General features: G+C 42.4%; 1 protein-coding gene across 8 annotated transcripts in view; it reads right to left on the reverse strand.

The window, feature by feature from the left end:
* The window catches only part of RAPGEF6 (Rap guanine nucleotide exchange factor 6), a 232809-nt gene that overhangs the window by 129785 nt on the left and 86533 nt on the right, over positions 1-16491 (reverse strand). For all 8 annotated transcript variants that reach the window (XM_025196070.1, XM_025196069.1, XM_025196068.1 and 5 more), the window contains exons 5-6: positions 14819-14888; positions 3473-3616 (exon numbers count right to left, since the gene is read on the reverse strand). In XM_025196070.1, the coding sequence (XP_025051855.1) occupies positions 3473-3616; positions 14819-14888 (214 nt within the window). The remainder of the gene's footprint in view (positions 1-3472; positions 3617-14818; positions 14889-16491) is intronic.

Genomic DNA, 16491 nt, shown 5'->3' on the forward strand with positions numbered 1-16491 from the left:
CTCTTTCCTGCCTATACAGGGGGTCGGACTCGATGATCTATTGAGGTCCCTTCCGACCCTAACATCTATGAAAAGAGCTGTTTTTATCCTGATTGTGGCTTTTTTACATGCCTGTCAAAAATACTCACTAAATACAACAGCTACCCTTACAAGACCTTTAAAAACATCTATAATCATTTACAACACATTCTATTAACGCCTATCAGCAGTACCATGCAAGAAGCAGCTGCAAATAAGTGTCTCAGCAGTAGCACTTAATAGCTTACATTTCATAAAAATAAAGATTAACCTTATTCTTAATTATGACCACAGTGCACTTACATGTGGAAGAGATTTACTAATGAGTTAAGAGTTTCATGGAAAATTCTTCTATATAAGAATACAAGACAGCTTCTATTTGAGCCTGGGAGCAAGAATGCCTGATTGGCATAAAAGAAGAGAAGCAGTGAATCAGAAACAAAGTTTGTTTTAGGAATTAAAAACTTCCTGTACCTGACAGGATTCAGTCTGAGAAACTCAGAAAAGTATGTAATATTGTATATGCAGGATTGGATGCACAAGAACAGAAACTAGTTTATTCTCTGGAGGTAATACTATGAGTGCAATATGGAAAAATGTGATAATTAAATAATACTTACTGAAGAGCTCTAACATGCCATATTCAACCCCTATCAAAGACCATTTAGTGACAAGCAAGGAAGTGAAGTAATACACTGTAATTTTTCATTATGAGTGTGTCAACAAAGCAAGCTTGTTGGCAGGTTTGTAAACATTTTTCCAGTTCTAGCATTATAGTACCTTTCCAATTCAGAGTTATTGTCAAAATTTCTCTCATTAGCATAAATTTAGACTTCACAAAGTATTAAAAGTATTTCTCCCAATACCTCCTGCTTATACTTGCTTCATCTATTGTTCCTGAAAAGCTGACACTGATCAAGTTGCAATGGAAATCACAATTAAGTATATTAATAAACCTACGACAGATATAAGGAGGATAATTATGAACAACTGTCAGATGAAGAAACGTATATAACTGATGAGCTGACATACAAAAAGGTAATTCTGAGCAAGACAATTGCTTATCTAAAATGTTTAAAACCTTAGGGAACCAAGAATCTTATACTAGTAGAATCTTTGTTCTTAAATGTGTGTGTGCATTCAGCTTTCACTAACACCAGCACAAGTTAAACCTATATATGCAACCCCCCACAAAAAAGTACCACTAAATGTTTAAGCTAATTTTTACTAAATTGTGACTAAATTTGTTTTAAAAAATTCACCTCTTTTTTATTTGTAAAGAATGTTTGTATTTGCAAACATGGCTCAAGGTATACAGATCCTCTTGCATTTAGATTTCTTAGGCATCTGTGTTGTCCCCTATAAATCTTTTTGCCACAAAAATTATCCAAAAGTGTCATACATAGAGCAAGATTTCATGATCTATAAATGGAGCAATGGTTTTGCAATTTGGTTAGCTAATAACAGAGACAACCAACTGGCAGACACTGTACCATAAAGTACTCTTTAACTCCACACAACTGAACTTGCCACTGATTCCCAAGTCAAGTGGTAGACAGGGACTTTTTTTTTTTTGGTTATAAATTGAAATAAAGTAAGATACCAAAAACATAAGGTTTGAAATGTGGAGGCTTCTCCCACTTCTCATTTCTATGGAACTGGATGAAAATACTAATGGATTTTGATAGGTTAACAATCATAAGCCAAGAATATTTCAAATTGTCACAAGGGCAGTATGAAGGTACACATACAAAAATAGGTAAATACACCATGTTATGCTAACACATAGCAAAAGACTGACAAACATAATAAACTTAGCACAATTTGTTGATTAGACAAATCTTTTGACAAGCCTTCACCTAGTTGGAGAATTAACTGGTAACTATCCTTAAAAATCACCAGAAAGCTACATATTTCATTTGTTCACAGAATGAGCAGCTCTCAAGACCACACAGACAGACATCAGCATCAACTGCTCACAAGATTCTTCCATCTTGAGAAATGCAAACAATCAAAACTTTAAGAACTGCTGCTCAATGCACATGTTCAGTCTTTAACAAGCAGAAGGCAGGGCAGGGTGGCACATTGGAGACCAACTGGCTCAGAGAAGCATGAGCTTTTGTAGACAACAACCTATTCAGTCAGATGTTACCAAAGGCTTAAACAGAAAGGCAATGGAGGAGGCAAGATGCATGTTTCCCCACAATGAAAACCACAAAAGCTGGGTTTTCATTAATGATCCATACCATAGTCACGACTGCTCAGAGCTTGAGGACATAACTTCAGTCACTACCTTTTACTTGTGCCACTTACTAACTGCTGGCACAAGTCAGTATGTGTCAACTCCTGAAACAGGAGACACAGGAAAGTGAATATAAAGAAAAACACTAAGAATTAGTCACAAGCCAAAACTATATTTTTCTTCTAAAAGATAGAAAAATTAGCTAGATTTACTTTACTGTAGTTGGCATGCTTTCAAAGCACTTAAAACACAAGCCCTGAAGGTTGGAAGGGACTCAGGGGTTTTTTTATTTGCAAATGATTTCAGTTTTCTTTTCTGGACAGAGAAGCTAGTTAAAATTCAGCTCTATTTAAAACCCTAAGCTATCAAAAAAGGAAGAAGGTACCTGGCTCCTGGTAACGTGCTCATTTTTAATTAGCAATTTGTTTCATTATTTGATTTAAATTCAAATCAACAAAACCTCAAAAACAATTATTTTTCAAATGAAGTTGTTCGTCTAGACCACCCACATTCAATCAACCACTAACAGGGTTTAAGCATGTGGTTATATAAAAATAATGGTAAACAAAAACTTGTTTAAGTACTGTGGCCTGAGAATCACAGCTGCATGCGTCTTGGCACAATACTCGATTCATATATTTAGTGTTGCAAACAAGGCAATGTTTTACTCTTTTGGATGCATGATTTAACATTCTGCTGTTCTCAAATAAATTCTCTGATCCTTCACCTGAACTGACAAACCACAGGTAAAACGTCAAGACTGTATTTGGCCACAGGTGTTGGGGATTTAACAGCATAATGAATATGGTCTACATTCAAAACAAGAAGAAAAAAAATCTCAGTGATCTGAGACGTACCTTATTTAATAATTGTGATGTTAAAAATATTAACAACATTTCTGGGGAGGTTTAGGGCGCAACCCCAAATTGACCAATGACCTTCTCAGTGTTTTACTCCTATTACAGACAGCTAAAAGGGCTTAAAACCAAATCATTGTTTTCTGAGCGGACGTGACTGAACTACCACCTACAGCTTTAAAATCTAGAGTGCTTTTAACCATTCTTCAGTTGGAAAAACTATGCAAATCAAATAAGACAAACTAAAGTTAAATTTTATACTATTTTAATTCTTTATAACATGCCTCAAAAAAAGGCAAGACAGACACCGAGATGTCAAACAGCCAGGCCAGCAGGTAGTGGAAAACATGCTCACCGAAAGATAACTGCTAGCATCCACATGGTCAGTGATGGTCTGGCGTTCTCCCCGTTGATTAATCTTCCTGAACCTTCGCCGAGACTGTCTGATGGGAACTTCTCTTTGTAAGATATTTTCTTCATTGTCTTTGGAGTTCTCCACCTGAAACACATGTTCAGGATCCTGGTTAAACATCCAATTCTTCCAAAGCATTGAAAGTCGATGGAGCTTTATTAAGCTCATGAGGCAGGCATTAATATTAGCTCTTAACAGTTAATCTGCTTAGGAAACAGACTATACAAGTCCCTTAAGCAAACCAGTGCTACATGGCTCAAAGATGATGTTATTACAATGAGCTGGAGGCCACAGTTTCCTTCCAGGAAGCAGAAAAAAAAAGAAAAATAGAAAGAACCACGTGTATCCTCTACATCGAGTTGCTTACTAGCAGCAAACCTTCCTACTGCACACGTATGTTATATAACAGCAACTGCACACTGGTTATCAAGTGTTCAAAGGATATCAACTCCAAAACGCATTTATTTTAAAATGTTATACTTACTATAGTTACAAGGTTAGGCATTAAAAACATGTTAGCTGTCACATTTTAACAAAGACCAATGGGCTTTAAAGCTGTACCTAAACTGGGACACATTTAAAAGGGCATTTGTCAGTCAAGGAAAACCCTAGAATCTCACACAGCTCTCCCATGATCTTTATTTATGACCACTGTACTTCACACACAGACACATATTTTTTTTAAAAAAATGTGTGTAACTGCTCTAGAACTCTGATAGCTTTTTTTGAACATCAACATTAAAAAGAAGGCATATCTATGTATGTTTCCTCTATTTAATATGAAGTACTTGGCATGTTTCAATTGCTTTTTTTCGCATGAAAAACTGGCCATCCTTCCATGTTTCCTTTTGATGTCTTGGAAAAACACATCAAGCAGGAAATAGAACAGACAGGCATATATAAATAGGCTGCAACTGGGCTTTTAATTTCTTTGTAATACACCTAACATGCAATAGTTTCTACTCTCTTTATTCACGATTTTTAAAAGTTTCAGATACTAAAATTTAAAAGTATGGCTATAAAACTAAAACATGTCTACTGAAATAGTTAAATAGCCAACTTCATTTTCTCTTCCAGCAGTTACCTTATGATACCTTGATCAATTTACTTGAGGTCTAAATTGTAGAAGAGAGAACAGAAACAAGCCAAAAAACTCCCCAAAAAAACGAAACCAAAACAAAGCCAGAAGGCAAGCAACTGAAAACAATGAACATGCCAACCCTAACTCTCATTCGGTATGAGCAATTTGAGAGAGACCAGATCTACCCATTCCTAGATAGGGAGTCAAATTTTAGGAATTTTTTTGTTAATCTCCTAAAGATAAAAACACCACCACTTGAAAGCAGACAGGATAACTGCTTTCGTAGCTAGAGAACGCAAGAAAAATTATGCTGAAAGATTCTGAGCTGACCAAGGGATACAAATCTGACAATAAGATTAACACTGGATTAGAATTTAATGTCGTACCACAAGAATATGAAAAAGGAACGTAACTAAAGCAGTGTGCAGACATTCATTTCTACTGGAAATGTCTTCCAGTAGAGAAGCAGCCCAGGAGCTGGACTTGCATGTGTTGCTCCAGCCTCAATGGCTAAAGAGCTTCACAGGCTTCAAGTCTCCAGCCAGGAGGCACTAGCGGGCTGCTCCCTGGGTCAGCCCTGAAAAGCAGCACCTGCCACAGACAGAGAAAGGTCCTGGCCCAGGAGAATCACCCTGCTCCCATCCGGTCAATCAGCATTCTCTCCCCCATGGTGGGAACTCTCCCAGCTCTCCACAGGAGGACAGCCCTGCTCCTTGCACTCCTCCGGGATCACTGAACGGGTGCAGGAAGAGGAGGGAGCGTACAGGTGCTGTGGCAAGGCTGTGCCTCGGCCAACGCTGGTCCAAACTCACCGAGGGTAGCGCAGGGTGAAACGGGGGCACTTTGCTGTGGTGGCAAAGCCCTGTCTTGCCCTGCTCTTGCAGCAAGGAGAATCTGGAGAGGCCAGGACTGAAGTGCTCTGCTGGGCTGGGGAAAGTCCAGGACACAGCCACCTTCCAGTCTCTCCACTTTCCCCTTGGTCCCCTGCCACTCAGATGAACAGCGGAGGCAGCAATTTAAAAGACAAAAGGGACCCATAGGCAGGTGCATGGAGAATTTCCCCAGTCCAGCTCCCCCTTGCTGCCCCACCTAGGGGCAGAGCAATGATTAAAAAGCCAACAGCTAGAAGCAGGGTCCCCAAGGCCTGCTCCCAGCTGCCGGCTTTTAAATTACCACCCTGCCGCTCAGCTGGGCATTAAGTGGGTGCCAGTGGGAGCCAGCAAAAAGTCCCCTGCCTCTTCCCAAAACTGAGGCCTGCTTGATTTGGGGGAAGAGGTAGAGAGCAGTGGCTGCCGCTCCCCTCCCTTCCTGATCTATGGTGTAGGGAGGGAGCAGCTGCCCTCGCCCCTCCCTGGTCCTGGAAAACAGGGAGCCTTTCCAGTTGCTCCGCTCTCCCTGGTCCCCAGGAGGAGTTAAACCAGGAGAAAAGTGTATAGACCTTCAGTCTGCAGGAAAAAAAAACCCTCCCAGAAGCAATTTAACCCTGGTTGTTGCCAGCTTATTTTTCTCCAAGAGCAGCCATTTCTGATCTGGGAGAAAAAGCCTAAATATCTGCAACACTTTTGGTGTCTACTGGGACAGCAGCGATTCTCCCAGTAGAACACCTGTACCTGCCTTAGTGGAAGTTTCACCAGCAGTTTTTAAATGACAAGCAACAAGCATCTGCAGAACAGAAAGGCCTTGAGGGGCAACCATCAGAATATATGGATTTTTAGTTACTGACAAAGCAACTGTTAAGTAGACCAAATATAAATCTGAAACTTTAATTTCTTTTAAAGTTGCCCTATTAAACTAACAAGCTTGATTTCAAATTTTAACTTACATACCACATCCAGGCACCTGTTGATTTGTAGCAGAGGCGTCAAATCTAGTCCACAGGCCAGATCTAGTCCACAAAACCACTTCATCTGGCTAGTTGGACTACTAAAAGTGGGGGGGCATGGCTAGAGGAGCCACAGGATCCAAGGCCCTGAGCTCAAGTGAACGTGACCATCCACAGCAAAAGAGCAAGCAAGAGCTGTGCCAACACAGACTCGCTCATCCTACGGCTACCAGTCCCACAGCTGCTTGCCCTACCACGACTCTTCCTGCTACAGCCACTGCCCTTTCAGGCCAGATCTGGCCCAGGGGACGCAGTGAGTTTGACACCCCAGGTTTATGAGAAATGCAGTTCTATGCCAAATGTATTACTTGCTTTTCTGATGTCCGAGTCCAATCCTATAAGCTTCTACATAGCTGCTTACAGGTGCCAACCTCCTATTATCAAGAAAGCTGAAAGCATTTGGTATCTCGCAGGACCATAACAGCTTTCACATGGAGTTCCACAGACATTTTTACAATGTGTGTAGAACTATGGCAAAGTAATCCTCTACTATGATGTAAAACTATTTTCCTTCCCTTATTCTAAATGAAAAATAAGAACTGAGCCCAAGGCTTGTTAGCGGGGGCAGAGAGGGAAAAAAAAAAAAAATCAACTGTTAATGGAAACTAAGAAAATAAGACCACCTGCTTCCTTCAGTTAATACCACTACTGTATAACTGTCAAAAAATATCAAAGAAGCTGAAAAGCCCTTATACAACACAGCTTGAAATTTAGTGGTATTGTACATACATCCATCCTTTTCTTTCATTTTGATACCAGGCAAAACAGCAGAGGTCTCAAAACTTATAGTTGCTATATTCATAGTAAGGTACCATTTATAATAACTTACAAATGGTTAAAAATTATTACAACTAACCATGACTTATAACCATCTATAAAAATTTCTAACAGCATACTTATTATGCTTGATGAAAGTAACAATCTCTGCTTTAGGTCACTTAACACTTTCCAATGAAGGCCATTTTCAGCTGTTTATAAAACATCAAACAAACCATTCGGACTGAAAGTCTCTCTGCTGGGCATCCGTCTCAGGCTGAATTTATTTGTGAAAGTTTCAGCCAAAACATTTCACCTATTCCAGAGACAAAGTTTTAAAAATAAAAATGAAGCTTTATTATAACAGTTTCCAAACTTTTTCTAGTTGTAACCCCACACAGAGTCAGGTAATTTTATTGACTGACACCACCCGCAGTTCCCACTGTTCATGTGCTCACAATAAATAGGGAGGCTGAACATACTGCACCTCACGCGTTCTTAGGTTTGACATTCCCATTAAAATCTTTCTGACCTGAGGGCTAGGGACAGAAGCTACACATAAACCAGTATAAAAGTGATCAACCAATTCAAATCTGTAACACAACAGAAGTTCAGCACTCACAAACCGCTTTCAAAATGGCCAAAACCAGTTTAAAATGAACTTGGATAGATGTAGTATCAGACTTCACTGATTTAGGTTAAATCAGTTTATTGAACTTCTGTTCCAGATTCCATAGTCATAGATTGTAAGGCCGGAAGAGACCTTGGAAGATCATTGGGTCCAGCCCCCTGCACCAAGCAGGAAAGATAACTGGGGGTCAGGTGACCCCCAGCAAGGTATCCACCTAGTCTCCGCTTGATGATTTCCAGGGTAGGTGATTGCACCACCTCTGGAGGGAACTTATTCCACCGTCTGGACACCCTGCCTGTGAAGAAGTTCTTCCTAACATTGAGCCTGAATCGATCTTCCAGGAGTTTGTGGCCATTACTCCTGGTTTTCCCCTCAGGTGCCCTGGTGAACAGTTGCTCACCGAGCCCTTGATGTACTCCCCTAGTGCTACCTGCTACCAGGTCCCCTCTCAGCCTTCATTTCCTCAGGCTGAAGAGTCCCAGCTCCCTCAGCCCTTCCCTGTGGTGAATGGCTTGCCTTGTAAGACTCTGATCATACAGATGGCTCGTCTTTGGACTCTCTCAAGCTTGTCCACGTCCTTGTTAAAGTGTGGTGCCCAGACCTGAATACAGTACGCTAGCTACAGTCTCACCAGTGCTGAGTGGAGTGGAAGAATCACCTCCTTGGTTCTGCTGGAGATGCACTGATTGATGCATGCCACAGTATTATTTGCCCCACTGGCTACAGCATCACACTGCTGGCTCATATTCATACTGTGGTCTAGTATTACCCTGAGGTACCTTTCATTCATGGTGCTAGTTAGTTTGGTGCCGCCAAGCCTGTAGGTGTATTGGGGGTTGCTCGTCCCAAGGTCAAGCACTTCACATTGAACTTCATCAGGTTCTGATCTGCCCAACTTGCCAGCCTGTCTAGGTCTGCCTGTAACTGTAGCCTATCTTCAAACATGACCACACTTCCCCATAATTTGGTGTTGTCCACAAACTTGGCCAGTGAGTTCTTCACCTCCACATCCAAATCATTAATAACAACGTTGAAAAAGTACTAGACTGAGCACTGACCCCGCGGGACACTGCTGCCCACTTCTTGCCAGGATGACACGGGTCCATTCACTACGACTGTCTGGGTCCTATTCTGCAGCCAGTTTCTCACCCACCTGACTGTCTCAGAGTTAAGTCCACAATCCTCCAATTTTCTCACGAGGACATCGTGCGATACTAGATCAAAGGTCTTTTGGAAATCTAGGTATACAATGTCAACCTGCTCTCTCGTGTCTAGGTGGCGAGTTACCTGGTCATAGAAGGAGATGAGGTTGGTAAGGCAAGACTTGCCCAAGCCATGCTGGCTGTCATTCAGAATCTTACCTTCTGCAAGCTTATCGCAGCTAGACTCCTTGATGAACTTTTCTAGGATTTTCCTTAGGATGGAAGTTAGACTGATGGGCCTGTAGTTACCCTCCCAATTCAAGTTAACTCTCAGTCCCCCAGTTTTCAAACAAAATGTGAAATCAGGTAATTTTCACAAAATCAGCAACACACACACACACACACACACACACACACACACCCTGCAAAAGAGAGCGGGAAAGTGGGGCTCAATGTAAAAATAAAAGGTTTTGCTTTTCTGCATACCCCCCCCACCCCAGCTGTCATTTTGGTGAGAGGGCTGTCCTTATGCAGTGGGGTGGCGACAGCCTGTCTCCATGTCTCCACAGACCTTGGGGGTGGGGGGGGGGAAGCAGGGCTGGGCCGAGAAGAGCAGAGCCGGGTCAGGGCAGGGGCAGGGGGCAGTGTGGCCCAGCCAGTAGGACAGCAGAACAGCAGTGGCCTGTCCCCAAGCCTGTACGGGGGGAGGGGGGTGGGGGTTACGACACTTATTTTTCCCCCTGTGCAGGCCAGGGTTGGGCAGAGAGTGGAGGCCAGGCCGGGCGAAGGAGCAGTAGGGTGGTGGCAGCCCATGCATCTGCCAGAGGCCCCAGACAATCAGTCAGAGGCATCAGGGGGTGGGGCCCCTCTGCAGCCAACCGCCTTGCCGGGTGGGCACAGGGGTGCCCCCCGCATGCTTGGCAGTGGACACGGAAGTGAACATGAGCCTGCAATGTGATGCTGCGGCTAGTAAAGCGACCAAAACGCTGGCTTGCATCCATAGATGCTTCTCAAGCAAATCCCGGGACGTCATTCTCCCCTTGTACTCGGCCTTAGTGAGGCCGCAGCTGGAGTACTGCGTCCAGTTTTGGGCTCCACAATTCAAAAAGGATGTGGAGAAGCTTGAGAGAGTCCAGAGAAGAGCCACGCGCATGATCAGAGGTCAGGGAAGCAGACCCTACGACGACAGGTTGAGAGCCATGGGGTTCTTTAGCCTGGAAAAGCGCAGGCTCAGGGGTGATCTGATGGCCACCTACAAGTTTATCAGGGGTGACCACCAGTATCTGGGGGAACGTTTGTTCACCAGAGCGCCCCTAGGGATGACGACTAGGTCAAACGGTCATTAACTACTACAAGACCGTTTCAGGCTGGACATAAGGAAGAATTTCTTTACTGTCCGAGCCCCCAAGGTCTGGAACAGCCTGCCGCCGGAGGTAGTTCAAGCGCCTACATTGAACACCTTCAAGAGCAAACTGGATGCTTATCTTGCTGGGATCCTATGACCCCAGCTGACTTCCTGCCCTTTGGGCAGGGGGCTGGACTCGATGATCTTCCGAGGTCCCTTCCAGCCCTAATGTCTATGAAATCTATGAAAATACTCCAAAACACTCCTGTGGGACGCTCCATCCACCCCAGCATCACAGCATTCACGAGCCACACCTGGTACCTTGAGGTACATAGAAAAGAAACATTCAAAGCTGTGTCTATGGCCAAATCACCGATTCTCCAAATCAGCATCAAATCTTCAGATTAGGATTTCACCAAATCAAATCGGGACAGCGATCCGAATCAATTAATCGAATCACTGTCCCCAATTTGGGCCGAATCCAAATCGAATACAGCCCGCTTTGCACAACCCTATTCTCACCTCTCAGGGCTGGCACATTTTCATAAGTACTTCACACTTATTTCAATATGGAACTTCAGTTATAACTATTAAGCTCATGTCTACATCTGCATTTCCACTCAACTGACACAGGAACAGTGTGGTCAAGAACATTTATACAAAATGTACTTTTCATGAATGTATCCATTTGTATTCTTATCATGAAGGATAATTTACTTAAAATGACAACTGTATCTCCTAAGAATTTTACAGCATACATTTTCTGTCTCTAGATTATAGTCCATGTCATGTTGCAAATCTCATTTGTAGTTAGTGACTCATCAATTCTCAGGTTAGGGAAATTCAAACAATGTCACGGAATTTGTGAGTGACACCGTAATGAGTCACTTCCCCCTTCAGGCAGTTCCACTTAGCACAGAAATGACGTCACAAAATATAAGAATGTTTTCTAGGTAACAATGTACCTGAATTTTTTGTTTGTTTTCTTTTAACTAGATTAAACCTTGTTGTAATAGCTTATAAAATGAAAAAAAAAGTTGCTCAACTGCTCATAAACAGTGGTCCATATTCTTTTCTCAGTTACACTAGCCAAAAGGTGGGAAGAAACATATCTTTTCATCTGATTTAAAAGGGGAGGGGAAGTTACTGCTTAAGAGCAGGAAGCACCTCGTATGCTTTAGCTGTCAGGTTCAAATGATCCTGTAGCAATACAACTTAGCTATATTGTCCTATATTTGACCCTGGATCAAGCAGAGTTAAATCTGGCATGTATTTGCTATACTTGTATGAAACAAGAAGGCATAACGGCTGCAAAAAAATCTTGTATCCATATCCCTTGATAGCAAGACAACTAGGATGTCTGTCTATATTCCAAATCAAACAATTTAATGGGTTTACACTTAAATTAAGATTTGTCTCAAGAGTTCACTTCAAAATGCTAGTATCTGGTAAATACATACAACCTATAAGTCATCAGAGAAAACTACTGTAGCATGTACTGTTCCAGGTAACTTTAGAGCAGTCACTGTGTATGCACAGGGCTCAGTCATCCTCAGTCAAACAACCATTAAATGCACTTAACTCTTAACAGCCATCTTAAAAGTTGCCTTTTGTCCAAAAACATTTTACCCACTATCTGTAATTGTAACAGCCGGTACCAGCTGAAGGGGAAAAATTAGATAACTGTTGAATACAACAGACAGTCTTTAAAAAGGTAGTTTTCCTGGCTCAAGTTACTGTCACAACTCAAGTGCCATATCTGAAATCAAGCGCTTACTACTCGTTCAGCTACGCTAGAATAATCAACCACTGTTACAAGAAATGTTCCAGTAAAAATGCTAATAAACTTCAAAGACATAAAAGGTAAATGGTTCCCTCTTTCTTACTGTATTTCTTTGATGCTTTCAAAAACATCCTGAACTACATGTGGGGACACAATCCTAGGTTTTTAACTTTGACAGGTCTCATCTAGCCACAGGAGAAAGTTAGTTTGGGACAAGGGTGACAACAACCCTGAAGTGTTTCTGTTCCAAATGACTCCATCAAGCTCTCTACTTGGGTCTCAAGCATCCAGATTATATTTACTCCATAAGGAAAAGGAAACCTCTTTTTATTATACCAGACTCAAAAAAGATAAATCAACTCTTTCCATTCTACTTCCTATTTCTGTTCCCTATTTATTCTACTTATCTTTATAGAGGGTGAGACAGACATTCTTGGGTTGAAATAACTTCTGTGCAAGAAGAGCTAGGTCTAATCTGTGCTTTCCCAGGGACTATACTTTTCAATTCAACAGTGCTACATACTAGGGGTGTGCAAAACGGGCCGTATTTGATTCGGATTCAGCCCAAATCGGGGACAGCAATTCGATTCATTGATTCGGATCACTGCCCCGATTCGATTCAGCTGAATCCAAATCTGAAGATTCAATGCTGATTCGCAGAATCAGCGATTCAGCCACAGACACAGATTTAAATGCTTTTTCTACATAGCTCAAGGTACCAGGCATGGCTTGTGAATGCTACGATGCTGGGGTGGATGGAGCGTCCCACAGGAGGGTGGGGGGTGACCCCCCACATGCTCAGCGGTGAACCCAGAAGTGGACCGGAACTATTTCTGGTCCACTTCCGGGTTCACCACCCAGCACACTGGGGGCCCCTCTGTGCCCTCCCGGCTCGGAGATCGGCTGCAGGGGGATCCCAGGTGCCCTCCCAGACTCAGGAGGCACCAGTCACTGCCAAATTGGGCCAAATCTCCGCAGAATTGAATCAGCAACCGAAGCTTCACACAGCCCTACTACCAGAGCCGACCTGAGCAGGGTAGGGGACCCGGGGCAAATCAGCCTATGCAGGGCCCCGCCCCCGCTCCAATCCCACGGGCCCCGAACTGAAGAAGCTGCGTCAGGAGGGGAGGGGGGTGTAGTAAGTGGCTGGACATGGAGTTGCTGCTCCGCCCAGCTCTGCGCCACCGCTGCTCCGCCCAGCTCCGCGGGTTCCCCAAAGCACAGTGCCCGGGGCGGTCACCCTGATTCGCGCCCCCTCTCCCCCCCAGACAGCCCTGCCTACTACATACCTCCCTGCAGCAGTGACACACATGACCCCGCACATCCGTGTCCATAACCTTTGAAATTAGGTCCTCCAAGGCTTAAGAAAAAAGAGTCTGCCTGGACAGCTAATAGAACCATATACCGTTCTCTGGGTCAGCCATTCTAAATGCCAGTGGGAAGGATACTGGTACCCATGACACCAGAGGCACTTATACCATTAGTGCCTCACATGGGCTTTCAATAAAGCTTGGTGCTATAAGGCTCTCTAAGGCCTTAGGGCCTACTTCTAAATATTGTTAGCAATCATCCCAACTGCTGAAGACAAACTAAAGATGTATTCTTCAAAGTTGAGGTACAGTGTCATCAGACTTGGAGAATTGCATCCATCTACTCTTTGTGACAAATTATTCCCCAAGTGACAGGAAAAGGTACAGAAGATTGAATAAAGAGTATTAAAATCAGATAAGCCAGACAGAAGCTAGATATTACAAAGTCTCAGGCACATTGTTTATTACTTTGAGAACTTAACCTTTATAAATAGGATCCTTTCAAACAGCGCTTCTAGACCATCAAAAATATCAGATTTAGCTTAATCGTGTCTAGAAATAAAGGAAGCTCATTCAATGCACTTCGGAGATCTGTTCTGGGCTGACAAACATGGAGATACTTTCAATCCCACTAGTATCTTTTATTCAAATCTGTGAAAAGCATAATGGAATGCCAAGTTAGAGACAAAAACAACTCAAGTCCATTTTGGAAAGGACCTGCGTATTAAGAAAATCAAACTGCAAACATACTTTGAGAGTTAACAAGATCAGCATGCAAGTCTGGTGATAACGCAATCATAACTGGCCAGCAGATCAACTCAGCAGTATTCATAATTGTAAAATAAAGCCAAATACAGCTTCTCATATCATCTACAGAGAGGCTAAACTTACCTTGCATTTGCTATGTCTAGGGTGAAAAAGAGTCAGGCTTCAAGCACTGGCTAAACTTCCATACGTTCCTCCTGCCTTCATCCTAGGCTTCCTATTAAATGGAGGTGCAAACACCAAGAGTACCTTAGCGGCTGACCTAGCTAGGTTTGCACAGGATAACCCAAAGAGAAAATGAACATACACCAGATGACTGACTGAGGAGTACCAGACTAGTCAGCACTGGCAGGTCTCAAACTGAAAAAAGTAAAAATAATTTTAGAAAGGATGACACAATCATTCTAATCATCATTACCCATCCAGTATAATTTATATAGCTATTGCTCTCATAAAAAGCTATAATTAAAACCAAACCAATTTTACTATAACTTTATAGGATGCTTTACAAAAAGCCTCCTGTTATGAAAGGTACACAAAGAAGCGGCTGAAATTTATAGCGCCATTAAACACATTTTTAAAATCTGTTCTTACCACAATCATTTCAGAAGGCTCCAGTACAATACACTCGCATCCTCGCTTTCCTCCAGACTGCTTGCCAAAACTGGGGGGGGGAGAAAAAAGTGGAAAAATGTTGTATTTTACCTTTTTAAGCATAAAAATAGATTACAGAAGACAAGTAGTTCAATACCCTCAGGAAAGAGACAGTTCATAAAAACTATCATACATAAACATCTGAATCATTTTTCTGGAATTGTCATTAATAATTTTTAATTTAGACAGCATCTCTCATCACAGCCTCTCCAAGCACTTCTACTAAGACCCAGGAAGCCTTTGTGAAACAACTGTGATTGTATTTTTGTCAAGAGGACCACACTGTACTGCGTTCTGCGTCTGTGTTATTTAACAAACACAGCCCTAAAGAATATAAAGAGGGACAAGATGCAAGTGAAAGTACAGAATACCACCAAGGAAAAATGTAGAAGAGCAAGCAATAAAAAACAAAACACAATGCATGAAGTTATATGCACTAACTAAAGGTTAGTTTTTCACTGCAACAGTTAGCTCTTGTTAGACAAGTTACTCCACTCCAGTCAGAGCAGCTCAAGTAAAAATGCTCCCTATAGAAGAAACCTTTTCATTCCATCCAGGAGGAGCACACACCAACTGCTGAAACTTCCTTAGCTGACGAAGGGTTTTTGAACCTGAAAGCTTGCTTAATAACTATTCTCCAACTATTTGGGTTGATCTAATAAAAGATATCAGGTTCACCCAAGGAACCTGGTCTCCCTACAGAAACCAGCACTCAAATTATATAGAATGATTTGACTAGTAGCCCAGTGATGGGATTAGTAGCCAAAGTGATGCTCCTGCTACATTCACACTGCATTATGAGCCTGAGTGCCACCGGTATGGGAGCTCTGACCACACCAACAGTCCAGCTGGCCTGAGCTTAAAGCCTGACTTAACAAGCTAGAGATGCATGAGAGAATGGAAGTGCCAGCTGGGGCAAAACTTGAGTTGCAGCTTGAGTTAAACACAGGTCCTAAAAGTAACAAACTGAGAGGTTTCACAGTTTCATTTTTAAACAGTTAAGTGAACCAGAAATTTGGGTTGGCTGCCTAGCCATTGTATTAGGCAGTTTACAAAATAAAACATTATGTCCAATTTATGGGAGAATAAACTGAGGCTCCGAAAAATAAAGGGTTCAAGTTTTAACGATATTTAGGCACCAAACTCCCAAAGAATACAATAGGAATTAGATGCCTCAGGTAAAACCCATAGATAAATTTAGGGCATACAGCTGAGGCAAGACACCGCTAACTTAAGCATCTGGCCCATTCAAAAATCCAGTAAGGTATTTTGGGTCTTTATACAGGGCATGAAGAGTCCAAAATCTCAGTAGGCAGGGCGAGCAAGTGAAACGAGCGCCAGACAAAACAGTCTAGGGATTTAGACGCTCCCCCTCCTAAGTGAAATCCGATATGCCCATGATTGGTTATGCATTATATTAAACAGTCATTAGGAGGAAAAAAGCCAAAAACAATCCACATCAGATCAAATCCCTCAGAGAATTTGAGTATTACTCTATCTAGTCTCTGGTCCTCAGTGGGGCACAGGCAGACACTGAATGCCTCGCTGCTCAGACTGGGGCAGTCCCAGGAATAACTGTAGGCACCTCGGGAACTTCCAGGTCAAGCTGGAAT

This window comes from Alligator sinensis, unplaced genomic scaffold (assembly GCF_000455745.1).
Source record: "Alligator sinensis unplaced genomic scaffold, ASM45574v1 scaffold111_1, whole genome shotgun sequence".
NCBI classification, from domain to species: Eukaryota; Metazoa; Chordata; order Crocodylia; family Alligatoridae; genus Alligator; species Alligator sinensis.